The following is a 25240-nucleotide window of genomic DNA, read 5'->3' on the forward strand; positions in this document are numbered from 1 at the left end:
CATATCCCTATGTAGAAAATATTATTCAACTTTTGTAATTGGCCATATGAGGATTGCAACTGCGCACGCTTGTGCTGTTTTGAACAAGCCACACGCTAAAATCCCGGTGCAGGATGAAACGGAAACAAACAAGCAAACCGAGACAGTAACTGGGTTGTAAAATTGTCACTACTGGCCTACTGGGTACTAACATTATTACTAACAAAGCAAGAAATCACGGCTTTGCCAAAACTGGCCGGCCACTAACTACCGGTCCTCCTCACCATAATGAGCTCTTTTTACTGCATTTCTTTTTCTCAGATCGGTCTTTTTCGCTACTACGTATATCTGATAGTAGCACAATCAGGGTGCTGATTGTTGAATGAAGAACAAGTGTCAAAAGCATCACAGTTAACTCGCGCTCTGTATTACGCACGGGACATGTCCCACACATTTTGCTCGAGACACATCATCATTCGATGTTGATGTAGCAGTCTTCACCACCGTTCCACACATTGATCAACTATCGGGCGGCACATCTTCTTCTAGCTTGCGAGAACGATCTGACGAGATAATCCATATGCAGCCCAAGAATCACCTTGTTGGTGTATGTACTTGTATATTTCAGTGTGAACCGTTGGCACACATCATCATCCATTGCTAGCTGCTGCATATTTGCCCAATTTTTTTTGGAGGGAGAAGTCCGAATTATACCCTCGAATTATCACAGAAATTTGATTTCAACCTTCAACTACAAAACCGGATAATATAGACCATCCAACTGTCAAAACGGGGCAAATTTTACCCTTGGAGTGGTTTCCAAGGTGGTTTTATATTTTTTTAAAATAATTCTAATTACATTTAAAAAATCAAAACTAATTCATTTTAAATCAAAAAAATATAAAAATAGTACCAATTTTTTTAAAATGTAACATATCTATTATTGCTCTATTGGAATCTTATTTATTCAAAATAATAGACATAACTACAAGCAACCAAATATTATAAAAATAGAAAAAATCCAATATGAATAACTGAAAAGTACCATGCCAATAGATATGTTACATTTTTAGAAAACTTTTTATACCTATTTCGTATTTTTATTGATTTAAAATAAATTAATTATAAATTTTTAGTTTAAATTTGAATATTTTTAATTCTCATAAAATGGAAAACCACCTTCAAAACCACCTAAGGGGGCCAAATTTGCATGGTTTTAACAGTTGGATGGTCTTTGTCATCCGGTTTTGTAGTTGAATGTTGCAAATTGGATTTTTGTGTTAGTTCGAGGGTGTAAACCGAATTTTTCCTTTTTTGTCTATGCATTACTACTGTTTGACTGCCTGTTTGTTTATAAGAGAATGAAAGCATCACGTTGATTAAAAATTAATGCCGTTGCTTGCATGTCGCTGCAAGGCCCTGATGCATGGCTAGTAGAGTATTTCTTGCTGACCTTCTGACCTACAATTCTTTTGGACTAACTGTCTTGCAGTTGCAGCACGAAACGCGCTTTCATCGCTCTATATACGCCTGGCTGGGTCGTCGTCTGTTGCTAATTGCTCAGCTGTGAACAATCTATATGTACTGATGATTCATACATGGATCCATTTTATTTTTGTAATAAGCTCGTGCATCCGTTGTTGCGTGGTTTGCTTACAGCTGCTTGATTTCCCTTGTGCTTCGCCCTTATTCTTCGGTAGTAGTTGGCACTTGGCAGTTGGCACCCGTAAAGAAACATTGGTTCACCTAATATTGATCCTTAATCGTTCCGTAATGGTCAGGATCTAGAAGGTCGTCGAAAGTACGTTCAACTGCCGTATGGTGCTTTTTATCGGCAAGACAGTGATCGTCTTGAGGGTTTTCGTTGGATTCCTGGAACCTACTATTCCTACAAGGGCATGACTTCATCTGGCGTTTCATTTCTTCAGAGCTATGCATGCTGTCTGCATTTGGCATTGGCACCGGCGCTGCAGCAACTAACACAAGCCAGGTGTCATGTAATGGCAGACACACATTCCTAGTCAGGTTGCAGCCCGCAGAGGTTATCTGAAGAAGCCTTCATGCATCCTCGCAGCAGAAGCCGGTGCCGTGCACGCGTGCAGTCGATCGCCTCAAGAAAAAAACATCCGGTCAGGGTGTGTCACCGGTACATGCAGCCGGCCGTACATGCATGCCGGAGCAGGTCAGCTGCTGCTGCGGCTGAAAGTCGCGTTACAAGATGATACCTGATGAACATTTCGCTATCCGGTTCAGGTCGGGTTTGTTTTTTCCCCTTCCAAACCTCGGCTATCGTGTTGCCCCCGGCAACGCCGCATGTGGTGCGAAGGCGTTCGTCAGCTCGTCCCCGTGAGTCACTGTGCCTTCAGCTCTAAGCCGGGAACATCGGAATGAGATGCTCCCATTCACACCGCGTAGTGTTAGCTAACTATCCTGTCATGTGGCAACAATGTTCGAAGCCTAGGCCCTGTTGTGTTTTCTAATGCTGGAGGATGATGCTTTGGTCCAGGTCCAGAGATGATGGAATGGAATGGAACCTTCGGCGCCGTGCAAACGGCTTTACAGACTACAGGGGTGTTCGTATTATATAATTATTAACTCCGACGAATGATGATGATGCTGCTGCTGCTTGGGCGCGCGGTTAAGCAAAGCCGGCTGCCTTAAACGGGGTCAAGGCACCTACCCGAGAGGTCGGGCTCAGACAGGCTTTTCCCCACGTTTCACCGCGGATCAATAAAATAAAATTATTTACCAAACATCACGTCGTGACCGTGCCAAGGGCCAAGGCGCGTGCGATGGGGTCCGTCGGCCTGGCAAGCATGGCGACTGGCGAGCACGCGCCAGGCACGGCACGGGGACTCGGAGACCCCGGACAGAATGCTTGGCGACGCTCCCGTGCGTGGCATGGGGAATTGGGGACGCGGGCTTGGGCCTTGGGCTATGGCCTAACGAGAGGGACGCGGAGCCGACCCAAGTCAAATGGGCTAGGACCGGCCTGCCACTGCGTGATGTTCCCCCGACAGCGCCACCACCGTTGCGTAGATAATGTACGCGCCGTCCGAGTACTACACTAGCGCGGTGCCCGGCCTGGCGGGCTATGGCCTAACGAATGCACGCGCTCTCCAGGCAGGTCGTCACGACGGAAACCGCGCCGCTGCCGTCCTGCGAGGCGATGAACACGCTGCTACGGTGCTACCGGCCATGCTCCCGGGGCGCTCGGTGTTGGTCACCCATGCGACCCAGCCGGCGCCGCTCTGCAGCGCCCGGAACGCGACGTCAGCCGTGCCGTTCACCGGGTGGTACGTCCAGTACAGGCTGTCGCCGAGCTCGTGCTGCTGTCTTGCAGAACTCGCAGTCCGTAGCGATATGGCGGAGCGCCAGGGCACCATGCTGGGCGGCTTCACTTGGATTTGCTTGGAACTTTGGATTGAGCCTAGCAGGCAGCTCGCTGGCCAGGCAGCGATCTCAGCTCCAGGCGATCAAGATCGAACGCCTCGGAGCGCTGCCTGGCCCAGGCAGCTTTACCAAGCCTCAAACCAAACAGGGACCAGATCAAGGCCCCGATCGCGCTCATGGGGACATCCGTTATAGCAGCGACGACCTGCTCGCCCTCGCGCGGCGCGGCACCACCGTTGGCCGCGCCCTGTTCGAGCTTCCCTTCCAGTGCTTCCTCCTCCACCTCCATGGAACCGTAGCAGATTTCCATGCCCCGCCGCGTCAACCCGCCCACGACGGCATCTGTTCGATCAGCGAGGCAGCCAAAACCCGAGCAGCAGGCGGCGCAGCGGGCACTCGCGCCGTGTTTGAAGAAACGCCGAACCGGGATGCCGTCTCCTACGCCGCCAAGGTCGCCCTCCACTTCCAGCACCGCAGCCTGCCCCGCGGGGAGGTGCTCTTCCGTGCGGCGCCCGCGGCTGCTCGGGGGGCTCTATCTGGGTACCATCATGCTCGAGGGGTACGTCAACGCTGGGCGTATCGACCGCGCGCGCGAGCTGTTCGACGGAACGCCGATGGAGAACGTCGTCTCCTGGATTTTCATGGTCTCTGCCTCTCTGGTACTGCCGGGATGGCGATGATGCAGGGTTACCGCAAGCAATGGGATGCTCAGGGAAGCCAGAGAGATGTTTTAACGAATGCAATGGTTGAGAGTAATGTGGTCGCTTGGAATGTAGGCAGTATCCACTAAGTAGGCCCCTGGTGAATGCTAGAACCTCTGCGCTGAATCAAAACAATCATGGTCATGGCCAACAAATAAAAGATCAAAATCCCATAAAAAAAAGATCAAATAGTGCAGACATTTTGAGATGCTGGCAGTCAGGTTGACTATGTTGAGGTAATTTTCTTGGTCTTTCCTTGGCTGTTCAATCCATCTGTGTACTTAGACTTTTATCCAGTGTTCATGGTGGTCGTCGTCGTTTTCATTGTTTTGTGGTATACTTATTCTGTTTTGTCCTCGAAAGCCTTTGAAAGCTTCCAGTGTTTATGGTTTGTATCTGAAACAGCAACATTCAGAAAACCTTTTGTCATTACACTCAACTTGTGGGAAACACCGAATGTTTTGTTGATTAGGCTACTTCGATTAGAAAAGTGTGATGCCTTCTCAGGAGAGGCCTTACGGTTAAGTGACCGATAACATGTAACGAATCCCTGTTATATGAATGCAGATTGTGGAGCAAGAAAGCCTGACGCCTGATGGTTTGGAAAGGTGAGGTTGATTGACAATATCGAGATCCAGGCACAATCTTGAGATTCAAAAATCAGATGAGCCTCCAAGATGTGATGTGTTCATGGAGGGCGGCTTCTTGTTCTGTACCGATACCGATGCTGTTACAGTTTCAATTCAGTCCCTGACTTTTGGCGGACTATGGTGATGCTGCTGCATGTACACCGTGCAACCACGTTTAAGAGCTAGCAGCCAATACGACTTGATCATGTTTGGACAGTTGTCTGCCTACATCGACACTGTGTCAACCTTTCGCAGTCGCATATACTAGGTCAGACCATGCTGCGCTTGCAAATTCTTCAGGTTATCTCCGTATCGTCACAAGTAAGTCTGGAACGAACAAAAACATGGTGATGACTTCGTCTCCTCGTATCGGCGTTTGACTAGCTCCTCGTGGCGTCTGCTGTCTCTGCCTTGCTATCCTATCTCACAGGGGGCTTCCGTACAGATCCCCCTCCCCAAAAGAACCTCTCATATTTTTAGATCAGGTGCTATGTGGTGCTATCGCAATTCGCAACACAGGCACAAAAGTTCTGCTGTCCAGATAGACCCCATTTTCGCTCCTGCCACCATGTTTCGTTTGTTGTTTTGTTGCCATCATTTTGCAGTTGCCCTGTTCCAGTGTTCATCTAATTCCCATCCTCTAGAGGGGAATTCAGGACTTCGCCACTTATACGGTCTGAAATGACACCTTATTATTGTTGTTCCTTGCAAACTATAGGAGAGAGAAACTTTGCCAAGGAATAACGTGCCGCTCTGCAATCTTTATTTTCTGTGAACGGCAATGGCATACTCTTTATTTTTTATGAACAAATAATTTATCATGCTCTTTTATTCTTATTTCAAAAAAAACTTAATATCAACGATATACGAAGTGTGAAACAAGATGAATGTATTCAACTCATCGAACTTGATATATCATGAATGGAAACATATAGTATGTACAGAGCCTATGATCAATTTAGAACTGGATCGATTTTTATGGACAAACAATTTATCATGCTCTTTTATCCTTTTTTTCTAATTTTCTTCACTGGAGGCATGGGATAGACAGTACGTAACCACCGGTATTTTATTCCAGAAATTCCCTCAAGTTACGACGATGCATCCTAGGTGCCCCTGTACTCCGGCTGCCGGACAGGAAATCCAGCTTCTGGGCGCTCCGCAGGTTCGCCGCGGACGTCGGGTGCGGCGCTATCTGCCCGCCGCTGAGCGGCCCGGCCTGCCACACCGTGTTCTGCACTGTGCTGTTCCCCGGCAGCGCCACCGTCGCGTAGATGGTGTACGCGCCGCCCGAGTACTCGGCGGCTGGCCCGGCGGGCACGGCGAGCTTGAGTGTGTTGTTGGTGAGGCTGGGCGCCGTGCTCTCCAGGTAGGTCGTCAGGACGGACACCGCGCCGCTGCCATCCTGCGAGGCGATGAACACGCTGCTGCCGACCATGCTGCCGGGGCGCTGGGTGTTGATTCCCCATGCGACCCAGCCGCCGGCGCTCTGCGGCGCCCGGAACGCGACGTCGACGGTGCCGTTCACCGGGTGGTGCGTCCAGTAAAGGCTGGCGCCGAGCTCGGGCAGGGCGGTGCACCGCTGGAACGACCGCCCCGCGGGGAACCTGGCGGACGAGCAGTTGTCCTGCGCCGTCGCCGTGGCAGCGAAGAGCAGCGCGGCCGCGGCGAGGAGCCACACCGAATGGTTTCGCCTTGCCATTGGAACTGGAGAGCACACGGAGCACCGGACACGTACGGATGCGCTCTTGTGCTGCTTCGATTGCTAGCTCTTCTGCACGGACGCGCCTCCTGGGGATCCCACTCGAAGCGAGAGTACAAGCCTTGAGGTGTGGCCAGAAGCTGAGCTGCTGGTGCTTTTTGTTTCTTGGAGCTAGAGGCAAAGGGAGGCCTGCTATATAGAGATGGCCGGTTGGATTTCAGGCGAGGTTGTTTGGACATTTGACTAACTACTATGTCGACAGTGTCAAAGTGCCAATATTTTGCACTCGCATACCAAGTCAGAGCCTGAAATTCTTCATTCTACACTACACACCAAAAAATTTCATCTCCACAGACGTGCCGTATGTACCATCCCTTCTCCAACACCTGGAAACCTGGAACAAGCAAAACATGGTGACTTTTTAGAGACGAGTGACGACTTGGTCACTTCGTATAGTATCTGCGTTCAACTTCCTCCAGGTGGTGCCTGCTACCTGTACGGCTGTACATGTACACATTTGATATTTTTCGGTGCCTGCACAATTTTTGACAAACTTATGATAGTTTCATCACTTAGAAGTTAGGACAAGAAATCTTTATATATATGCACACAGCACACTTTACACATTTAGCATTTGATCCACATTGTCTCCACAATCAGTTTGGGACTCAAACTTGGGAAAGTGTGAACAACCACTAGCAATAGTTTAAGTGGATTTGAATTTACTATTTAGTGATGGCGCTGAGATTTTCTTCGCTAGTGTCGCATGTGGGCCTTTTCATCCCTGGAAATTCCTGAGGTTACGACGGTGCACCACGGAGTTGGAGGTCCCTGCGCCTGCGCTTCTGCCGCCGGACAGGAAGTCCAGCCTCATGGTGCTCTTCAGGTTTGGCCCGGACATGGGGTGCGCCGCTATTCTCCCTCCACTGAGCGGGCCGGCCTGCCACACCGTGTTCTGCACCGTGCTGTTCCCCGGGAGCGCCACCGTCACGTAGATCGTGTACGCGCCGCCTGCGTACTCGGCGGCGGGCGCGACGGGCACGTCGAACTTGAGGGTCCCGTTGGTCAGGCTGGGCGACGTGCTCTCGAGGACGGTCATCAGGACGGCCAAGCCGCCGCTGGCGCCGGGCGAGGCGACGAACACGCTGCTGCCGACCATGCTGCCGGGGCGGTCGGTGTTGATGCCCCAGGCGACCCAGCTGCCGGCGCCCTGCGGCGCCCGGAACGCGAGGTCCGCGGTGCCGTTCGCCGGGTGGTACGTCCAGGACAGGGTGGCGCCGAGCACGGGCAGCTCCGTGCACCGCTGGAACGACCTCGCCGGCGCCTGGAACCTGGCGGCCGCGCAGCCCTGGGCTGCCGCGGCGGCGGCCGCGGACAGCAGCATCAGCATGGCCCCGGAGAAGAGCCACACCGAGTGGTTTCGTGGCGCCATCGCAGGAGTTGAACACGTATGGCAGCAGTGACTCTGGTGAGGTTGTCGGAATACGATCGAATCGTGATGCTTCCGAGAGCAGCAGGGAAGAGAGGCGTGCTATATACATTTGGCTAAACTACGTCCACATCGCAGCGTTTTGCCGTCTAAACTAGGCCAGTATCTTAAAAAAAAAAAGTAGGCCAGTTTATACGATTTCTTGAGGTTCTTGTACGCTATGCAGCCTATGCGCCGGAACCACCGCCGTGTCGCACCGTCCAGGGACTTCGGCCTCCTCTGCCGCCGTGTCCGCGTTTTCTGAAGAACCTCCCATTTTTTTACGTTTTAGCCGGTGTTGTCGAGCAGGATATTTCTTTTGTAAATTTCCCAGTACATTCAGACGCAAAGTGGAATCTGCTGAATGCCAACTTTTCTGCGTTATCACCAATGAGCAAAAACATGCATTGGAATATCGTGAACTGCCCCAAGGATGAAAGGATCGACGGTTCGGCCAAATTTGTAGTGCAAGGATGCAAATTAGCTATGTGTAACTTAGCCAGTTATCAATCTTATTGAAAACTGAGTACTGACACTTAAATGTATCAATGATGGCCAAACGGCTGAACATCGAGGCAAGTATTTATGATTTTAATAGTGCCAGAACCAGCGAAATTCGCAACATGAACACATCAAGAAAACCTGTCCAGTTACTGAAAGCAAAACTAGGTTTTAGGCACGTTCCACAGCTTGTCCAGAAGCAAAATTTACATATGCAGATATGCTAGGTCAACATAATAAAGAAATGAAAACTGAAGCTAACTTTCTTCAGCATGTCTCTCTCCCCCCTATCCTGTAGTCTAGTGCTTAGGCTTTACTAAGGCTTGGCAGCATGAAGCTAAAGCATCTGATGCATCCAGAATTGGTGGAAGTGTGAATGGGGGCAGAACACCTCCTTTATCATGCGCAACCGTCAATGCAGTTGTGCCAAGAGTGTGAGCCATTGCAGCCTGCTGCTTGTTGAGACCCTCCATGATGCAAGAGAATGCTGCAAAGGTGGCGCAGCTCTGAAGCAACGCTTGTGGTGCCCCTGATAAAACAAAAAAACAAACATGTAAGAGAACTATACACAAAAATCTCCAAAGAATCAAAGATTAGTAGCCCTATGTGTTTTCCTCCTTTTTTTGGTTATTGTAAAATTGCGGTTCAGGGCAGCACATCACAAATGTCGAGATCCACCTTAACTTATACACTTGGCCAGATACTATCAGCACAGTGCTAAAAGGTAATGTAAATATAGCCATTGATTGCATTACTAAGGCATAATGACATAAAGCAACAAATATGCAGTGTAAACTAAAAAGAGAAGCGAATAACAATGCTTTTAGCATATCAGAACACGAAATGAGATTGAGCACCATGTGCAACTGAACAACATATATATACGAGAACACTAGTTGAGAATCCATTAGCAGCAATGGATTCTGATATAACTTGTGCAAAGTCATTAGTCAGCACAAAATGATGAATTGAAGATTCAGCTTTTTATTGAATGTAAAAATAATGCAGCCATTAATTCATGGGGCAAGGTTCATGAACCTTTTCTCACAAATTTTCCCAGTGTCTAACCCTTGAAATAGATGACTGCAGAGTAATTTTAAAAACTAACTGCACCTAAGCACAACCAAGAAACATTTCAAATTCATTCTCCAAATGGTATATCTAACCATACATGAGACTCTCGAAACTATTCATGTAACACATAAATTTGCCCACATAAAAAAATTCTATGAAATGACTGCTGTTCTATTACAATTTATGAGGAACGGAGGAACCTAATGACAAGGAGAGCTAAGCACAGCAACAAGATTACCACAAAAACACAATTGCAACACTCAAACCCCCAGAAAATGAGAACCATGTGGAAATATGACATTTCTGAAATAGTTAACTGAACTAAGATATATAAACAGCATACATAAAACTAGTAAAAGAAGGGTTAAATGTAAATACCTGGGAAGCTCAAAGCAATGCCAGTGCAACAACCAGCTATACCAGCATTGACAACTGCCAACAGAACATGTCAGTTCATGCACACATTCAATTCCAGATATATGTTAAACAGATTGCCAGCTAACATGGTATACATACTGTCATCTTTCCCACGCAGCTTTCTCAACAAACACACAACCAAACTCTGGACGCCAGATAGAACTGCAAAAGTCTAATCAAAGATATTTCTGTTATGAGCAGCTGTCCAGGAAAACAAATAGCAATATTGTTCTCAAGGAAAATATTTATATTTACATTAAACATCGCAGTCAACTAACCTTAGCGGAGGAACCAGCATTGCTGAATGAGCCCTTGAAACCTTTCTTAGTGATCAGGCCTTGTCCTGAGCAAGGAATCCAACGTGCACCATAAGAACTTTATCTCAGGGAAACAGCAACACGTGTGGCAAAATATAAACTTAACAATTTTGATGGCACTCTTGGCAACTAGAGTGGTAAGGCCCTCATCGACCAAACAGAATAAAGATTAGAGCATCTCAATCTCCAACAGATTACTCATCCCTCTTCCCAATACCAAAAAAATAAAAATTAATGTTTTGGTGATTGGAGGTGCTCCAGCAGGTTACCAATCCAATCCCCATTACCTAAATATTTTTTGGTAATCACCAAAACACACCACCCTCTCACCTAAACGAAGGGGATTTTCCCTCTACCCTATTCTTGGTACTTGGATTTTGGCAGTCTGCTGCAGCAAACATTACCAAAAACACAAAAGTAGTTATTGGTAATGGAGAGAGAGTATGTTTTGAGTATGGGTATGAGTAATCAGTTGGAGATGCTTTCAAATTGTAAGTGGTCATGGGATTTCCACAAGACGTGAAATTACAACCGAAAACGGTACTACCAAGGAGGACTGAAACAACTAATTATTGGGTGCCGAGAATAAGCAATTCGTGCTGTGGAAGGAAAGGAATTGGGCAAATATTAGAAGGGGAAAAGCTTTATATCCTTCGTGTGCCCTAGGAAGTAGGAACCAAAACTCTACAAAACCGTAACTACCGAAACGACCCCAGAAAAATCAAAAGGGCAGTAGGGTAAAACAAGGGAATCGGAAATCGTGGAATTACCATATCCAACGATGGATCCGACGAAGGCGCCGCCGGCGAAGTCCCCAGCGGAGCGGAGGAGGCAGACGACGGGAGCTGCGGCTAGGGGCGGCGGAGTCGCGCCACCGCTGACAGGGTTGGAGTCCTCGCCGCCGAGCTCTTCGCGGTCCGACTCGGTCTCGCGCTTCGCCGCCATCTTCTTCTCTCCGCCCGGAAGCCCTCCTCGGCTCCTCCTCCCCCACTTCCCGTCTCGTTATCGTGTCCAGTTTTGCCCACAGGCGGACAGGCCCAAGGGTTTGTATTAAGTGGGGGATCTTTTTCATTTTTATATTTCAAAAAAAACAAAATTTTAAAAATATAAGTTGTATTGGGAAATTTTTAAAAATGAGTGTTTGTCGCCTCTCTAATGGGCGACAGAGTTAAATAGTAAATTTGTAAAATTGATATAAAATTGTAGAAAAATCGGAAAAATATAAACTGTTCTGGATTCTATGAAATAATATTTACAACTTTTGTTACATAAAGTTTTTCATTTTATTAATGTATCTAAATCAAAAAAATAGTTCTTGTACCTAGAAAAAATTGAAATAATTCATTTGGTCTAGTTGTGCTTATCTAAAATTTACCAAATTTTTTTATAGCTCTTAGGAAATAAAATAATGGTACTGTAAAAGTTATGGCTTCTAATACTTAGTATAGCAGCATGGATAAATAACCCATTTAAACTAGACATATTGCAAGATCTAATTTAAAAACTTATTCTATAAATATTTTCTGGGCCTACCAATTTTGTACAAGCTTATGCTCATCATATGCAACACTCTGGCCAAAGATGACATGCATCCAAAGGATGGATCTTGAGATTTAAATAAAAGTGCATTAAACTGGTATTTAAAATAGAGCAAGATACATTAATCAAATGAAAAACTTTATGTAACAAAAGTTGTAGATATTGTTTCATAGAATCCAGACCAGTTGAGTTTGTATTTTTTTTTATTTTTTCTACAATTTTATATCGATTTTACAAGTTCACTGTTTAATGCGCCCTGGGCGCTAAGACCTAAATATAAATTTTTTTTACATTTAGGTCCTGTCGCCCATTAGATGGGCGACAGGCACCCTGTCGCCCATTAGGGGGGCGACAGGCACCCATTTTTAAAAATTTCTCTATTCTGCATATATCTAATGGGCGACAGGCACCCATTTTTAAAAATTTCTCTATTCTGCATATATTTTTGAAATTTTGTTTTTTTTTAATATAAAAATGAAAAAAGCGCCCTATGGTGCTGACAGAGGAAGACGGATTCTGCGCTTGGGCCCCGCATCTCACCCCATTATATCTGGGCCGGCCTGGTTGACTGCTACGGAAATACGGACTACGAGCCCAAGTGCCAAAAACAAGTATACGAAGCCTTCTTGCACTATATGAATTCTGCTAACAAGCACCGGCGGAGCCAGCGGCCCTCTTTACCCAAATGAAATCATATAGGTATATGCAAAAACTAAAGCCTTGATTCCTCGAAGGCCCATCTCGTGTACAACTCACCCAGTCTGGCAGAAGTTGCAGACCGCACTACATCCCTGCCAACGCTGAAAAATTGAGCTTCAACTGCTTCATTTCTAGCTCCGCCATTACGTCCCTGCGAACGCTGAAAATGCCCCCCCACCCCCTACGATTCATTTCTACCTCCGCCACTGCCAACAAGGTCGGATTTTGGCCCCGTTTGGGATGGCCTTGGCGATGCTTAAATGCAGAACGTGAAAATAATCCCGCTGAATGGCTCGTGTCATATGTGCATTTGCCGAATGTCCTCAACACAAAACACAGAAGTTTGAACTGCGCGGGAGAAAATCGCGTAAGCGACGTCCGAGCCGCGTTGGCATATAAGCATCGCGCTCTTGGTGCTCGCGGTCCCAAACAGGGCCTTGTTAGCCATTGGGTGGAAGCAATTATGAATTGTCTGAATTTCATGAGCCCTCCTATTATTGGAATAGTGGAATGTTCAACTGAACTTTGTCAGGTTTTGAAACTGTGCAGACTGCATTGCATGCCTACGACCAACTTTGTCGTCATATTCTGAAGAACTACATTGATACAATGTAATGTATCGTGCAAGTCTCTAATTTGTAAAGGGTCATGTATTACCGTATCATTTTTTAGATTAAGATGTATTACCGTATCATGATTGAGGAAGAAATGAAACAAATTTGGCTATTTTTCATCTGCCAATAGTTGGTACGTGGAATAGTTATATTGGATGCACAAATTGACGATACAGATACAAATTTCAGGAGTGTTCACTAGTCACTCCCTCAGAAATTGCGGATAAGTAGCAGTTTATTTGGCAACATCTCAAAACAGCAGATAATAGAAAATTGGAAAGATTGCACCAACTGACAGAAAACGGCCCAAAAACTATATACCATCTGAGCCCAACTAAAAGCCTGACCCAACCCATCACAGTTCAACCCCTATGACCCCTCACGGCCTCACCCACCAACCGAGCAAAACCCATCCCAGCTCGGCAAGTCTCCATGCTCCGCCGCATCGCGGCCCTCCGGCCGCCGCCATCGCCGCGTGCGGCCACCTATTCCTCCAAGTCCACCTCCATCCCTCAGAAGCAGCAGCGCGTCCGCGACCACGCCTTCGACGGCATCATGGAGGTCCAGAAGCGCGTCCGCCGCTTCCACGCCCTCCACTCCCTCCTCCTCTACGCCGCCGCCCCGACCGCGGGCTCCCGCGGCGGCGGAAGCGGCGCTGTGTCCGTCCCCTTCACCCACCTCGGCGCCCTCGCGCGCCGCCAGCTCCGCCTCGCGCCCCTCGACGCCGGCCGCTTCCTCTTGCGCCACGCGCACGCCTTCCACCTCTTCCTCCACCCCGTCCACCGCATGCTCCACGCCCGCCTCACCCCGCGCGCCGCCGCGGCGCTCCGTGCCGAGGCCGAGGCTGTCGCCGCCGCCCTCCCTTCCGCGTCCATCATCCGCCTCCGCAAGCTCCTCCTCCTCGCGCCCCCGCGCCGCCGCCTCCGCCTCGAGCACATCCACCTCCTCCGCCGCGACCTCGGCCTCCCCGATGATTTCGCCGAATCCGTTATCCAGTCCAACCCCTCCCTCTTCCGCCTCACCCCCGACGGCTTCGTCGAGTTCCTGCCCGTTCCCACAGACCCGCCCGACCTCACCGGCGCCGCGGTCGAGCGCGCTCGGGAGCGCCACTACCGCGAGCACCGCGCACCCGGCTCAGGCGAGGAGGATGCGCGTTTTGCGTTCCCCATCCGCTTCCCGCCAGGGTTTAAGATCGGCAAGTACTTCCGGATTGCTGTCTGGAAATGGCAGCGCCTCCCCTACGCGTCACCCTACGCGGACGTCTCGGGACATGACCTGCGCTCACTTGAGGCTCAACGCCGCATGGAGAAACGAGCGGTCGCTGCCGTCCATGAGCTGCTCTCGCTCACTGTCGAGAAGCGCACTACACTGGAGCGCCTTGCGCTGTTCCGGGAGGCACTCGGTGTGCCCAAGAAGATCAAGGAGTTCTTGCTCAAGTATCAGGGCATATTTTACATATCCACCAGGGGAAATCAGGGGAAGCTGCATACAGTGTTCCTTAGGGAGGCGTATTACAAGGGGGAGCTTCTTGAGCCAAATGAGATACACGAGGCAAGAAGGAAGCTGGAGGAGCTGCTCATGATCAGCCCACAGAAGGCGAATTTAGACCGGATGTTCACCAGCATGGGTCGTGGATGGGATGAGCTTGGTGGTGGTCGCCGTGGTGGAGCTGTATTGAGGGACGAGTTTCTTGGGAATGGAGGTGGCCAGAAAAAGCATGCTGATACTCATGGTGCTGATAGTGGGGAGGACTCGAGTGTTGAATCACTCTACATTGATTGAGGAATAGAAACTTATGGTGGCATTGGGCATCGACTTGGAAGGGAACAGTCACTGCCCCCATTTGGGGCAAGGTTAACTTCATGTATTGGTAACATCACTCTACATCTGATTGGAAGTCTCCAAAAGGAGCAGAGTCTAAGGTGAAAACTGATGGCACCTTGAACTGGGGGGAAGTGAAAACCCTATGATGGTTGGATGGCTCCTCCCCTTGCACTCCATCATGTGAAGCATGCGAAGACAGATTTCAGGGGCAGGAGAACACCTTTCAGAACTCAGAGCTTTTGCTTCTAAGCTTGATTGGTTAAGTGCTGTCAGTACTCTAGCACATGGAGTGGATCTCTATCTTCGTTTGGCCCACTGAAAACCGGTGTACATTTAGAAATTAACATTAGCTATGTGATTGTTGTCTTGATTCTTCCTTGCACTATGTATGCAAACCATTAAAATGTTGTGGGTAATAACACCAATAGGGATGTGCTTATCTGAATCCACTCATTATGAACAGAGTGAATAAACTATTGGAAAGGGAAACAAACACAGTATAGGTACTTCTTTATTCATTGAAGTAAAGGGCTAGAGGCAATCTTTTATTTCAAAACTAATCTTTGTCATGCTACATTTGCACTGGTTGAATAATTGTTTCACATTACACTATTGCCTGCCATTATTTGTTTTCTCCCTCCCTCTCTCTCTTGCTATATCGTGAGTAACATATTTTGGAGGTCCAATGATTGGGCCATAAAAATTTGTAGATGTTGATTTTAATCTATCAGTAATACATGCAAAGTTTTAGGGGTAACTGTTTGGTACATTTTTGATTCCATATAGACCAATAACCTTATGTTTGGCCCTATGCCAGTTTTTCTGATGTAATCAGAGTTTGTAGATTGGCCCGGGATTTAGGTCAGTGTCCTTGCTATGTACTTATGTACTTCGCTGAGGGTTGTTGCATTTGACTTGCAGTGTTTAGGCATCGCCATTCAGTTGATTTGTATGTCCAAAGCCCATTGGAATATCTGTTTACTGAGCAAGTCTAACCTGATTGTGAGGTTCAGTAGAAGAAAGGTTCAGCTCTTGGCTGCTAATAGCCTAATAGTTCATCAGCTAAATGATGTAAGTCAGTTCTTTTGCTTCATTTATACTCTATACTCAGTAAAAGGAGGTTGCTATTATCTGCTATGCAACTGTAAATCGACTGATCAGCATCATCATGCTTGCTAAGTAGCTGACTGAAACCTGCTAAAGAAATGCTTCTATTGCACTCTGACACACTGTAGCTGCACGCCAAACATACAAACCTACTCGGCTTTAGCGATCTTTCTGACATTGGTCCAATCATGATGTCTACAGTCCCTTGATTATCAGCTGGGACTCTTTCACTTTCCTGTTCAAACTAAAGAAAAATAGAAAAACCAACAAATGTTTTGATCTGAATGTCAGTGCAAAGCTTGTCGTTGATGCAGTGAACCGAGCTTTTCGTGACTGAAGGAACAATCCATACACTGAGCAGAAGGCCACAATGAAACCTGAGTACAAACTGTACCTGACTAGTCTATTCAGTTTGGAACAGAATGATGAAGGTTCTTGTAGGCTGTAGCACTGCAGTTGGTTTTATTCAGGTCTGGTCAAGTGTTGGCTTGAAGCCGGATGTCATGCTGATAGGCCATGGTCATGGCCTCATGGGTGGTCTGTGTTGTCACTGTTGGACCTCTGCCCTATACACTGAGTTGGTGCACATAGTCAATCGACGTGTCTAGTGGTGCTTGTGTTACTCTGTAGTACTGTAGTACTATCATTTTAAAGGTCCCAACTGCAGCTACGAAAACAAAACCTTAGGGGGCCAGTAGTTGGTAACTTGGTATATGATGTCACATACAGTTACCATGCCTCAGATTTTCTGGAAAATATAATGTGCCCTAAAGATGCTGTGATTTCCAAAAATTGTTATTCTGATCACTGCCCTGAAGGTGTGATTTCCAAAGCGTTGATTTTTTTGATTTTTTTAAGCATGGATGACAAGCTTGGTTTTCAAAGATTGTTTTACTGATTCATTCAATAATACTTGAATAATAATAATAATAATAATAATAATAATAATAATAGCAGTGGCTGAAGGTCTTGTTTGCTCTCAAGCTATGTCCCACATGTCTACCTGCTACTATTTTTAGATGCTAGCGGATAATGGTCTATTTCCTGTTTGATTTATTTTTTAGGAGCAGTGGCTGAGGGATATTGTCTTGTCCATCTATCAGGCTCAAACTTCGTTATGCAAAACTGCAGAAGATTGAAATGCACAGAACAGGCCACGTTGCGCATGATCCAGATGACACATCAAGGTCACATTCCTTTTCTTTTGTCTCTCTTTTCTTTTTGAAGAATTGCATCAAGGTTGTTTTCGCTCCACCTAATTCTATTAATAATTTGCATTCCTATCTACATCATAGCGCTGTTTTCAGTTTTGGATATGTCTTTGGCCCTTTAGTTTTCCTGGTTCCATTATTGCCTCTTATGTGGGAATGTTCAAACATACCTTTACTTTTCTGCACCAACTATGCAGTGTCTTGTTATAGTGTCTGGCGCATAGCTAATCACATTTCTGGAATGATCCGCACAAAGAGATGTGCCATGTGTTCTGCACGATAACCATCAGTTGTGGTGGAGGTTCATATATGTTTCATATACTAGCTTGATTCTTTTGGGGTGACTGGTATGTTGGAGCCATGTTATCTAGTCGTCCGACTAATCGCGATTAGTCGCGATTAGTCGGGCTTATCGGTCCGATGACCCCGATAAGGGACACCGAGTAGGTCTAGGCGACTAGTTTTCTAGTCGTCCGACTAGTCGTCGACTAGTCGCGATTAGTCGCACGATCAGGTTGGAAAACGATCAGGTTGGAAAACGATCAGACTTGAGATTGTTTTGTGGGCTGTTTGAGTTGTGGGCCTCGGCCGGTGATGGGCTGGCAAGGTGGCCCATTAGGTTTTTGGTATATAGAGGCTGAGAGATAGGAATATGGACTATGGGACAAGAATACAGAGTTCTGGACAGTTCACAAATCATCTCTCACAAATAAGTGAAAAATCGACCATTATTGTTGCCTTCATACTTGCTTTTTATTAAGTAATATGTAGTACATATATCATATCGGTCTTGGGACACATAGGACGACTAGGCAGACGACTAGGACCGACTAAGCTCGACTAATCGGCCTGATCGACGACTAATCGCGACTAGTCGTCTGATCGGTCCCATGGCGACTAGGTTCGACTAGACGATTTGAAAACATGGTGTTGGAGTTAAGAGGTACTGGACATTGTAGGCAGGCTTGTTTGGTGTGGTTTAGAGTAACTGCCGTCACTGTTGAGCCTCCGCAATTGGTGGCTTGGATTATCCACGGCTAGCGTGGCACAAGCCTACCCCATCATTTGAGGTGATTCAATGGCATTAGGTGCATCTCCGGATCTCTACTCTGCTGAGTGCTATGGTTCAACAACCTTGAGTCGCTTGGTTGATATTCTCCGTGGAGTGAAAACGAATATGTGATCACTCGCAGGCTCTGATCTGGGAGGCAGGGAGGGATCAGGAAGCTGACGCGGATGCCCCATACCCGTACAGTTTGCGCTGAGGTCAAGGAGGCCATGGTTGGAGGATCTCGAGCTCCAGAAATTTTTAAACAGCAAACCAGTGGTAAGGAAGAGCTGAACGTCAGAGGATTTCTTGTTCTGCTTTCAGAAGTTAGCGTGTTGATGGTCTGTAATAAAAAACAATGCACCCATCCTGCAGGACTTTGGTGTTGCCAGCGTCAATCAAACCTGATGTAACTTGTGCTGAATCTTCTTGTTCGCCTGTGAAGAAATGGAACCCAGAACAAGCTGCTGGTCCATAGCTGCATGACTTTTCCAAACCGGCCGTACCAGGCAGTGAGTGAATAATCCTCGTGCCCACGGCCGTCAGATCGAGCAGTCTGCTGCAGTTATCCATCGGATTCCAGGCGTCCGAGTAGCGTGTTGGACTACTGCAACTGGTCAAGGGTGCATTTGTAATTGCATTTGCTACCGCTGATGCTGCGCGCGGTCCCGGTGCTTGTTGATGTTTGCCTTCGTGGATGAACACCTGCAGGGGAAACACAAAGGCAAACATCCCTCTGCTCCGCACCTCGTGGCGTTGGAGGAGGCCGCCGCCTTCGCGAGGGTCCCTGGGCGCTGCTATTGAGCGGCCGTTTCTCAGCGGCGCATTTGCTCTGTCGAAGGAGAAAATGAATTTTTTTATAACAAACTAAAGCAGATCCGCACTGTATATGGGATACTCCCCTATACTTGATTATTTGTTGACAACTCCTTATTTTTTCAGTATTGTTGCCGCTAACATATGTATATATCTCTGCATACATGTTCAGTGATTGCACTGAGGCTTGGGAGAGCCTATGGAAGGTGATGGACGTGTTAGGAGCGTAAGAGGAAACTGAGCCTGTTCTTGATCATCTCAAGTAAGAAGTTGAATTCTTTCTTTAGATAAATGAGCATCTGATCCTTATAAAACTGAATATTCTTTCATGGTCAGCTCTGCTCTTTGGTTGATCCCACCTGTGTTGGTCTGACAATCGATCTTGTATTACCTGCTTAGTGCTTACCAAGTAAAACAATTACCAATTTTGATGTGTGCAGATAGTTCACGAAAACAAATGTTCTGAAAATGCAGCGGCTACTTGTAGTCCGGAGATTATTCTAAAAAATGAGATGCTATGTTTGAAATTCTTCTGAAAAATGTAGCTACTATGTATTTTTAGTTCTCAAATTGTTCTGAAATGTTGCTACGAATTTTTTCAGTATGTTTTGGTCCATTACTGGTTTACAGCTTCGAGTGTGTGGTCACCCGGAGCTGGGTTAGAGTTGCCTAGAACTTCTCTCTCTAACTCTCCTGCTATGTGCCGTTTTCTGTTGATTCATGTCTTTTCCGCCCTCTATTCTTTTTTCATGACCAAACCACAACTCTTTGCCGGTTGTCAACTACACAACATACTATTTAAATCTTCTGCTAAAGTGACTTGAGATCAGGTGAACACTGTACCATGTCACCATGGTGGCATGTGCTGGCAAAACAAAGCTAGGCTGAAGCCTTGGTTTGTATTATGTTCTTTAGCTATTACACTTCCATCTTTAGAAAAAAAGATATTATGTTATTTTATTTGAACTGTATATGACTTGGTTATTTCTGAAATTCTTTCATCTGTTAATGTGTTGTTGCCTCATCGAACTTTTATCTTTGGCAAGCATTATATATTTCATGGTTGGATTAATTTGTCTTCATGATTTAGGTTGGTCAATATGATAAAAGCACAAAAGTTAATCTGAAATTAGATGGTGACAAGAATGTTGGGCGAAAGAACCGCAATGCTGTATCAAAGCTATACAGCGAGGTTAGTTGTGATATGATTTACAATATGTTTGTTATGCTCTTCTGAAGCTTAATCTGTATTCATGATTTAGGTTGAGCAGTATGGTAAAAACACGAAAGATAAGCTGAAATTAGATGGTGACAAGTCTGTTGGGAGAAAGGACTACCTTGCTGCATCAAAGCTCTACGGCGAGGTACGTAGCCGTCGCCCCTGTTGGAATATAAGTGAATTGCCCACCTCTCCCCATCAGCTTTAGCTTTTGGGTTGAATTGGTTGGTGCATGCAACTCAATATGGTATCAGAGCTAGAGTTCTCGAGTTCGAATCCTGGTTAGCGCAATTAAATAAAATAATTGCTGCTCGCTCCTATTCCACGTCTGAGGCCTGAGGGAGCCTCCACGTGAGGGGGAGTGTTGGAATATAAGTGAATTGCCCACCTCTCCCCATCAGCTTAAGCTTTTGGGTTGAATTGGTTGGTGCATGCAACTCAAGGCACCTCTCCGATATATATGGCAATCCGGGATTACATGTCCTAACCTACCAAATATACTCTAACAGCCCCCACCTCCACCAAGCCATCGCCATCACCATCGCCCCCTATACCATGAACCCGGTACGTGACCATTGGCTCCGCTAGGGCGAATGCCTGTGCATTGAACTAAAACCTGAATGAACTGCTCATCCGTTAAAACCGCTCGCAGGGAGGGCGAGCAGAGTCGAGGTACCAGCCTGCAGTCTGCACTAGGAAAGTAATGAGTTCAGTATAATTTTTTATCTTATCATTTTTACTCAGTCTGGTGATTCATGGTGGCAGTAGTGTATAACTATTCTATCCTGGTAGTGTCCTACGCCATTTTATCATTTATACTGATGAAACCAAGCTATGGAATGCAGGTAACAACTATTCTGACATTTGCCGTTGAGCTCTGCTGGTTGTGCAGAAGTTACTTTTTTCAAAGGGATGTGCTCTTTAGCATAAGGTATACCCAACTCCAACCGTTTGTCTCTGCCTTTTAAATATTTCGATGAATGCCAAAAACAACAGCATCTTTAACCACATCTAATTGAAAAAGTGATCATTGGCAAGACAAAAATTTATTTCTTCGTTAGGAGGAGAAATGATAACATAGTGAATATGAATTGGTTATCCAAAATCCATATCTTGAGGTGCAGTGCTGGTTTGATTGAAACAACTGCAACTTATTTAAATGGCACACTATATTGTTTACCAGCACCTTCTGAATATCTGAGGAGCCAGCATGCAGTTCTTAGGCTTAGCACTGACATGTGGTACTATGTCTTCAGTAGTTCAGTTGCATGGTCTGCGTATCAGTGCATTTGAATTGAGTTCATGTATGTGTTTTCCATCTTTTGACGAGATATAATAGTCTAATTTGGGATGGATTTTGCACCATAGGCTGTTATTACATTGGATTTATAAAGTATCACTTCAGTTGTAGATAATGGTATTTACCATGCCTGGTTGCTTAGTTTTGTTCTGATAGTTCAGTTTTCACCTCCAGCTAATTGCTTCTCACATGTCTTTGATTGAAAAATGATCCTTATTCTCAAATGGCTCAAAGAGTAAGCACATGAATCCCTTCATAAACCATGATTTTTAGGTCATTATTAACCGCTTCCTGATTTTTTAGGTCGTTAAGCGCTAATCCGGCTATAGTCTGTTCAGAGCAGACAGTACAGATTTGATGTAGATGGTTTTGTTTGATTTTTGTTTATATCACATAAAACTAAAGTCCTTAAGATAACAAGCAAACTGGACCATACAAAATGAGAATGTCAAAGGAGATGCCATGCTTGACATATCCAAACTCAATGGAGTTTTGTCTGATATGACATAGTAGCCTAAAGGAGTTTTGTCTGATATCCTATCTGCATTGTTGATTGTTGAAATCCTAATTCTTTTCTGCAGAAATTTTGAATATTTGAGAAGAAGAAATAAGTTAGCAGGAGAGTGACAGATTGCTGCAACTACTGAGCTCATGAGGTGACCATCAATCTGCATGTACACTTATGCTCTCTCTCCTTTTATTTTGTTTCTCAACAGATACTGAAAATTCTCATATTAGGTTGAGATCTAAACTAGGATCAAGGTTAGCATTTTAAGTTTCTTAATATGCAACTTCTAGCATGTAACCTTTATTAAGTTGGAGGGCATATAGGGGCTGCTTTTTTTTCTAGCTGTGAAATACATATCCCTGCTGCTTGACTAAATGGTTTATTACATATCCCTGCTGCTTGACTAAATGGTTTATTACATATCCCTGCTGTCTCCCTGACTTGGAAAGGGCTTGTAAGGACCACTTTAGGAGGACTTGTTGGGGCATATGGTTGGGTTTCGGTTTCAGGGTTGTGGCCTTGGACCCTCATTTGGGTGGTGCTAGCGCCCACAGTTTGAAGAAAGTCTGTTTAGTTGTGTGTACCTAGGAATCCTGGGTACACCCTAGGAATCCTGGATACTCCCCCTTGCGGTCGCTCTGACCTGAATCGGGTTCAGTTTGCACCATTAGGCTTCCCCTTTTTTCCCTCTTTCTTTGGCCTTGTGCCGGACTATCTGTATTTCCGTTGAAAGTAATGGAAATGGCGTGAGCCTCGTGTTGAAAAAAAATAAATAGCAAGAGCAATACAACTTATCCTTACCAAACATTGAACTTAGTTAGCCGATATGGTTTTAAGTGGTTTAATTACCTATGTAACAAAAAGCTGCTTCGAACTGTGTTTGTCATTCATAACTTTTGGTCAAGATAGTATTTGTTTTTTTTTTTTGTTTTTTTGGGGGTTAAGTTGGCCCTCTATATTTGGCCTCTTAAGGATCGCTTGGAATATTAACTTTACTTTAACCTGAAGGTCTCATATGAACATGAATGTTATGAATCAATTTAGGTTGTTTGTTTTTTTATTCATTTAACAATAGTAATTGGTTTTACCAGCTGCTATAAAAATGCCTATTTCTCTAAACTAGAAAGGGTATTTGAAATAAGATTTCAAAATTTGTTGTAGGTGGTCGAAAGATGAAGAGTGGCAAACCTGCACCCAGGCTTTGGACTTTGAATGGATGGAAATGGCATAGCCAGTGATGAATTTGTACACAGAAGCAACTGATGGATAATCCATTCAGACCATGGAAAGTGCTTTGGTGTGGCACCATCAGGATGCTGACCCAGGCTTTGGATCATCACAGGCAAAGGAATTGCTTGATCACCTGGAAAGTGTACTAGCAAATGAACCAGTCACTGCTAAAAGTGGCCAGTTCATTGTTGAAGTCAAACCTCAGGTTTGTTCATCTATTAGTTTCGCAAAACCTTTCTTGAAAGATCTGTGCCTTTTAACATGTAAGTCCATTATTTGTGCCTTTGAAAACACATTTGGTATTTTATTTCAATGTGTCTATAAAGTAATGTTGAACTGTAGACCACTAGATAGCAGCCTAGCACCTTCATGAGCACCTTTGTTTTTCTCACATTTGATATGATCATCAGTTTCAATTTTTAAGCACTCATCATTGCAGTTCTTTTTCCTGATATAATTTTTATTCACCATTAGGCTATTAGGTCCACTCAGTTATAAAACACCTCATTAGTCCTGTTTTGGCTTCTATCTATCTGGTTGTGGGAGTGCTTTCTGAAGCAACTTCGAAGAAGTAATTTGGTGATACTTTTGTGGTTTTAGTATCTGTGCTTTGTAGCTGTTGCTGAAAAGCACATTTTTGTTTGCCTTATTACCTACTATGGGGCCTTTGGTACTTGCAACAACAACAACAACAACAACATAGCCTTTGGTACTTGACCTTCTGTAATTTTAGTAAATTAGTAATATCGAAGTTCGAGTTGTGTCATATGGTTTTTACCTTGCATGATCATCCTTCACTTAAGATTCATTCCTGTTGTTGTGCTCATCTTCAGGGAGTAAACAAGGGAGTAGTTGCTGAGACGATATTTGCATCTATGGAGGGACGAAAGCAGGCTGATTTCGTACTATGTATTGGTGATGACAGGTCCGATGAGGACATGTTTGAAAACATTGCTGATATCATGAAGAGGAATATGGTTGCTCCAAGAATACTGTTTGCGTGCACTGTGGGACAAAACCAAGCAAAGCCAAATTCAAACTAGACGATACATTCGAAGTGGTCACCATGCTGAGCGCACTGGCAGATGCCACAGAACCTGAACTGGAGACTGATTCGGCTGATGAATTGGCTGTATCTATTTCATCTACGTGAATTATGAATTTTGTTATTTATGTAAATTTTATTCCTTTTTAAAGTCGTATTGGATTTCGATGTAGCTCTGTAGAGTTGATATAGAATTAGTTTTAAACATGGGACTAGAAACGTGCGAACCCACTAACCACTAGTTTGAGGAAAAAAAATGAAGAGAACGGGCTCGTTGCGCACCATGGCTCGGCACCCTCCCCGCCACATGGATCCGAGCGGCCCCTCCCCGCCTCCGTGTTGTATGCTCCGGGATCCATGGCTGCCGTGTTGCCGAGATCAGCTGCCCACCGGCGCACATGTCGCGGAGTCGGAGAATAAAAGAAGCTGGAAAGGGTGGAAGGCGATTTTGTTTTCTTTCCGGGGCAACGCCTGCGTCGCTCTCCTCCCGGGGGCGACACGGGTGACACCAAGCCACTGCCGCCCCTCCCCACCTTTGCCCGCGCTTTGCCGCCGCCTGAGCAGGGCTTCGGAAGCCTGCGTCCCTGCTAGGACGGCGGCGGCGGGGCTGTTTCGTCACGAGAGGGCGCGGTTTGCGCGGATCTGGGAGGACGCGCGGGTGAGTGCTAGCGTCGGTTGCCAGTGCCCGGGACAACGGCGCGTGGTACTGGCGGTCCGCGAAGTGAAGGCGTTAGGCGGGGTCGTGGGCGGCGGCCGCGGATGGTGGCGTGCGGCTGCGGCCGCAGGCAGCGCCAGGCCCTTTCAGGGGTCCTCGCCCGCGCGTGCGGCGCCCCGGGGGCTGCGATGGGAGGCCACGGATCCGGTGGCCGCGGGGCCACAGTGCGCATGTGGCGGCGGGG

General features: G+C 46.2%; 4 protein-coding genes and 1 long non-coding RNA gene across 25 annotated transcripts; 2 read left to right on the forward strand and 3 right to left on the reverse strand.

Moving 5' to 3' along the window:
* The first annotated feature begins 3381 nt into the window (after positions 1-3381).
* LOC120691486 lies at positions 3382-4930 on the forward strand. The gene is made up of 2 exons (XR_005682258.1): positions 3382-4309; positions 4641-4930. It is a non-coding gene; the product is annotated as an uncharacterized LOC120691486 (long non-coding RNA).
* Positions 4931-5590: 660 nt separating this feature from the next.
* On the reverse strand, positions 5591-6549 carry LOC120691485 (cytochrome b561 and DOMON domain-containing protein At5g35735-like). Its single transcript, XM_039974558.1, has one exon. It carries the CDS (start codon positions 6402-6404, stop codon positions 5772-5774), a length of 633 nt encoding a protein of 210 aa, XP_039830492.1. The 5' UTR covers positions 6405-6549; the 3' UTR covers positions 5591-5771.
* A 482-nt stretch (positions 6550-7031) lies between these two features.
* Positions 7032-7864, reverse strand: LOC120691484 (cytochrome b561 and DOMON domain-containing protein At4g12980-like). Its single transcript, XM_039974557.1, has one exon. The coding sequence runs from the start codon at positions 7834-7836 to the stop codon at positions 7183-7185; it is 654 nt and encodes a 217-aa protein (XP_039830491.1). The 5' UTR covers positions 7837-7864; the 3' UTR covers positions 7032-7182.
* A 553-nt stretch (positions 7865-8417) lies between these two features.
* On the reverse strand, positions 8418-11225 carry LOC120691616 (mitochondrial import inner membrane translocase subunit TIM22-3-like). Its single transcript, XM_039974755.1, has 5 exons — positions 10952-11225; positions 10143-10207; positions 9964-10036; positions 9826-9879; positions 8418-8902 (listed from the first exon to the last, which is right to left on the reverse strand). The coding sequence occupies exons 1-5, from the start codon at positions 11124-11126 to the stop codon at positions 8673-8675; spliced, it is 597 nt and encodes a 198-aa protein (XP_039830689.1). The 5' UTR covers positions 11127-11225; the 3' UTR covers positions 8418-8672.
* A 2195-nt stretch (positions 11226-13420) lies between these two features.
* Positions 13421-24548, forward strand: LOC120693444 (protein ROOT PRIMORDIUM DEFECTIVE 1-like). 21 transcript variants are annotated; one of them, XM_039976877.1, is made up of 14 exons: positions 13421-15125; positions 15779-15928; positions 17029-17151; positions 18369-18502; positions 18599-19108; positions 19212-19301; positions 20130-20231; positions 20302-20403; positions 20768-20822; positions 20911-20958; positions 21104-21189; positions 22140-22214; positions 23228-23501; positions 24130-24548. In XM_039976877.1, the coding sequence occupies exon 1, from the start codon at positions 13466-13468 to the stop codon at positions 14813-14815; it is 1350 nt and encodes a 449-aa protein (XP_039832811.1). In that variant the 5' UTR covers positions 13421-13465; the 3' UTR covers positions 14816-15125; positions 15779-15928; positions 17029-17151; positions 18369-18502; positions 18599-19108; positions 19212-19301; positions 20130-20231; positions 20302-20403; positions 20768-20822; positions 20911-20958; positions 21104-21189; positions 22140-22214; positions 23228-23501; positions 24130-24548. The 21 variants fall into 21 exon arrangements, with proteins under 21 accessions (XP_039832811.1, XP_039832808.1, XP_039832812.1 ...); XM_039976874.1 differs by having other exon boundaries at positions 13421-15360; positions 18599-19301; XM_039976878.1 differs by having other exon boundaries at positions 18599-19301; positions 20911-20965.
* The last annotated feature ends 692 nt before the right edge of the window (positions 24549-25240 follow it).

The sequence above is a fragment of the Panicum virgatum genome, chromosome 9N, assembly GCF_016808335.1.
Source record: "Panicum virgatum strain AP13 chromosome 9N, P.virgatum_v5, whole genome shotgun sequence".
NCBI lineage: Eukaryota > Viridiplantae > Streptophyta > Magnoliopsida > Poales > Poaceae > Panicum > Panicum virgatum.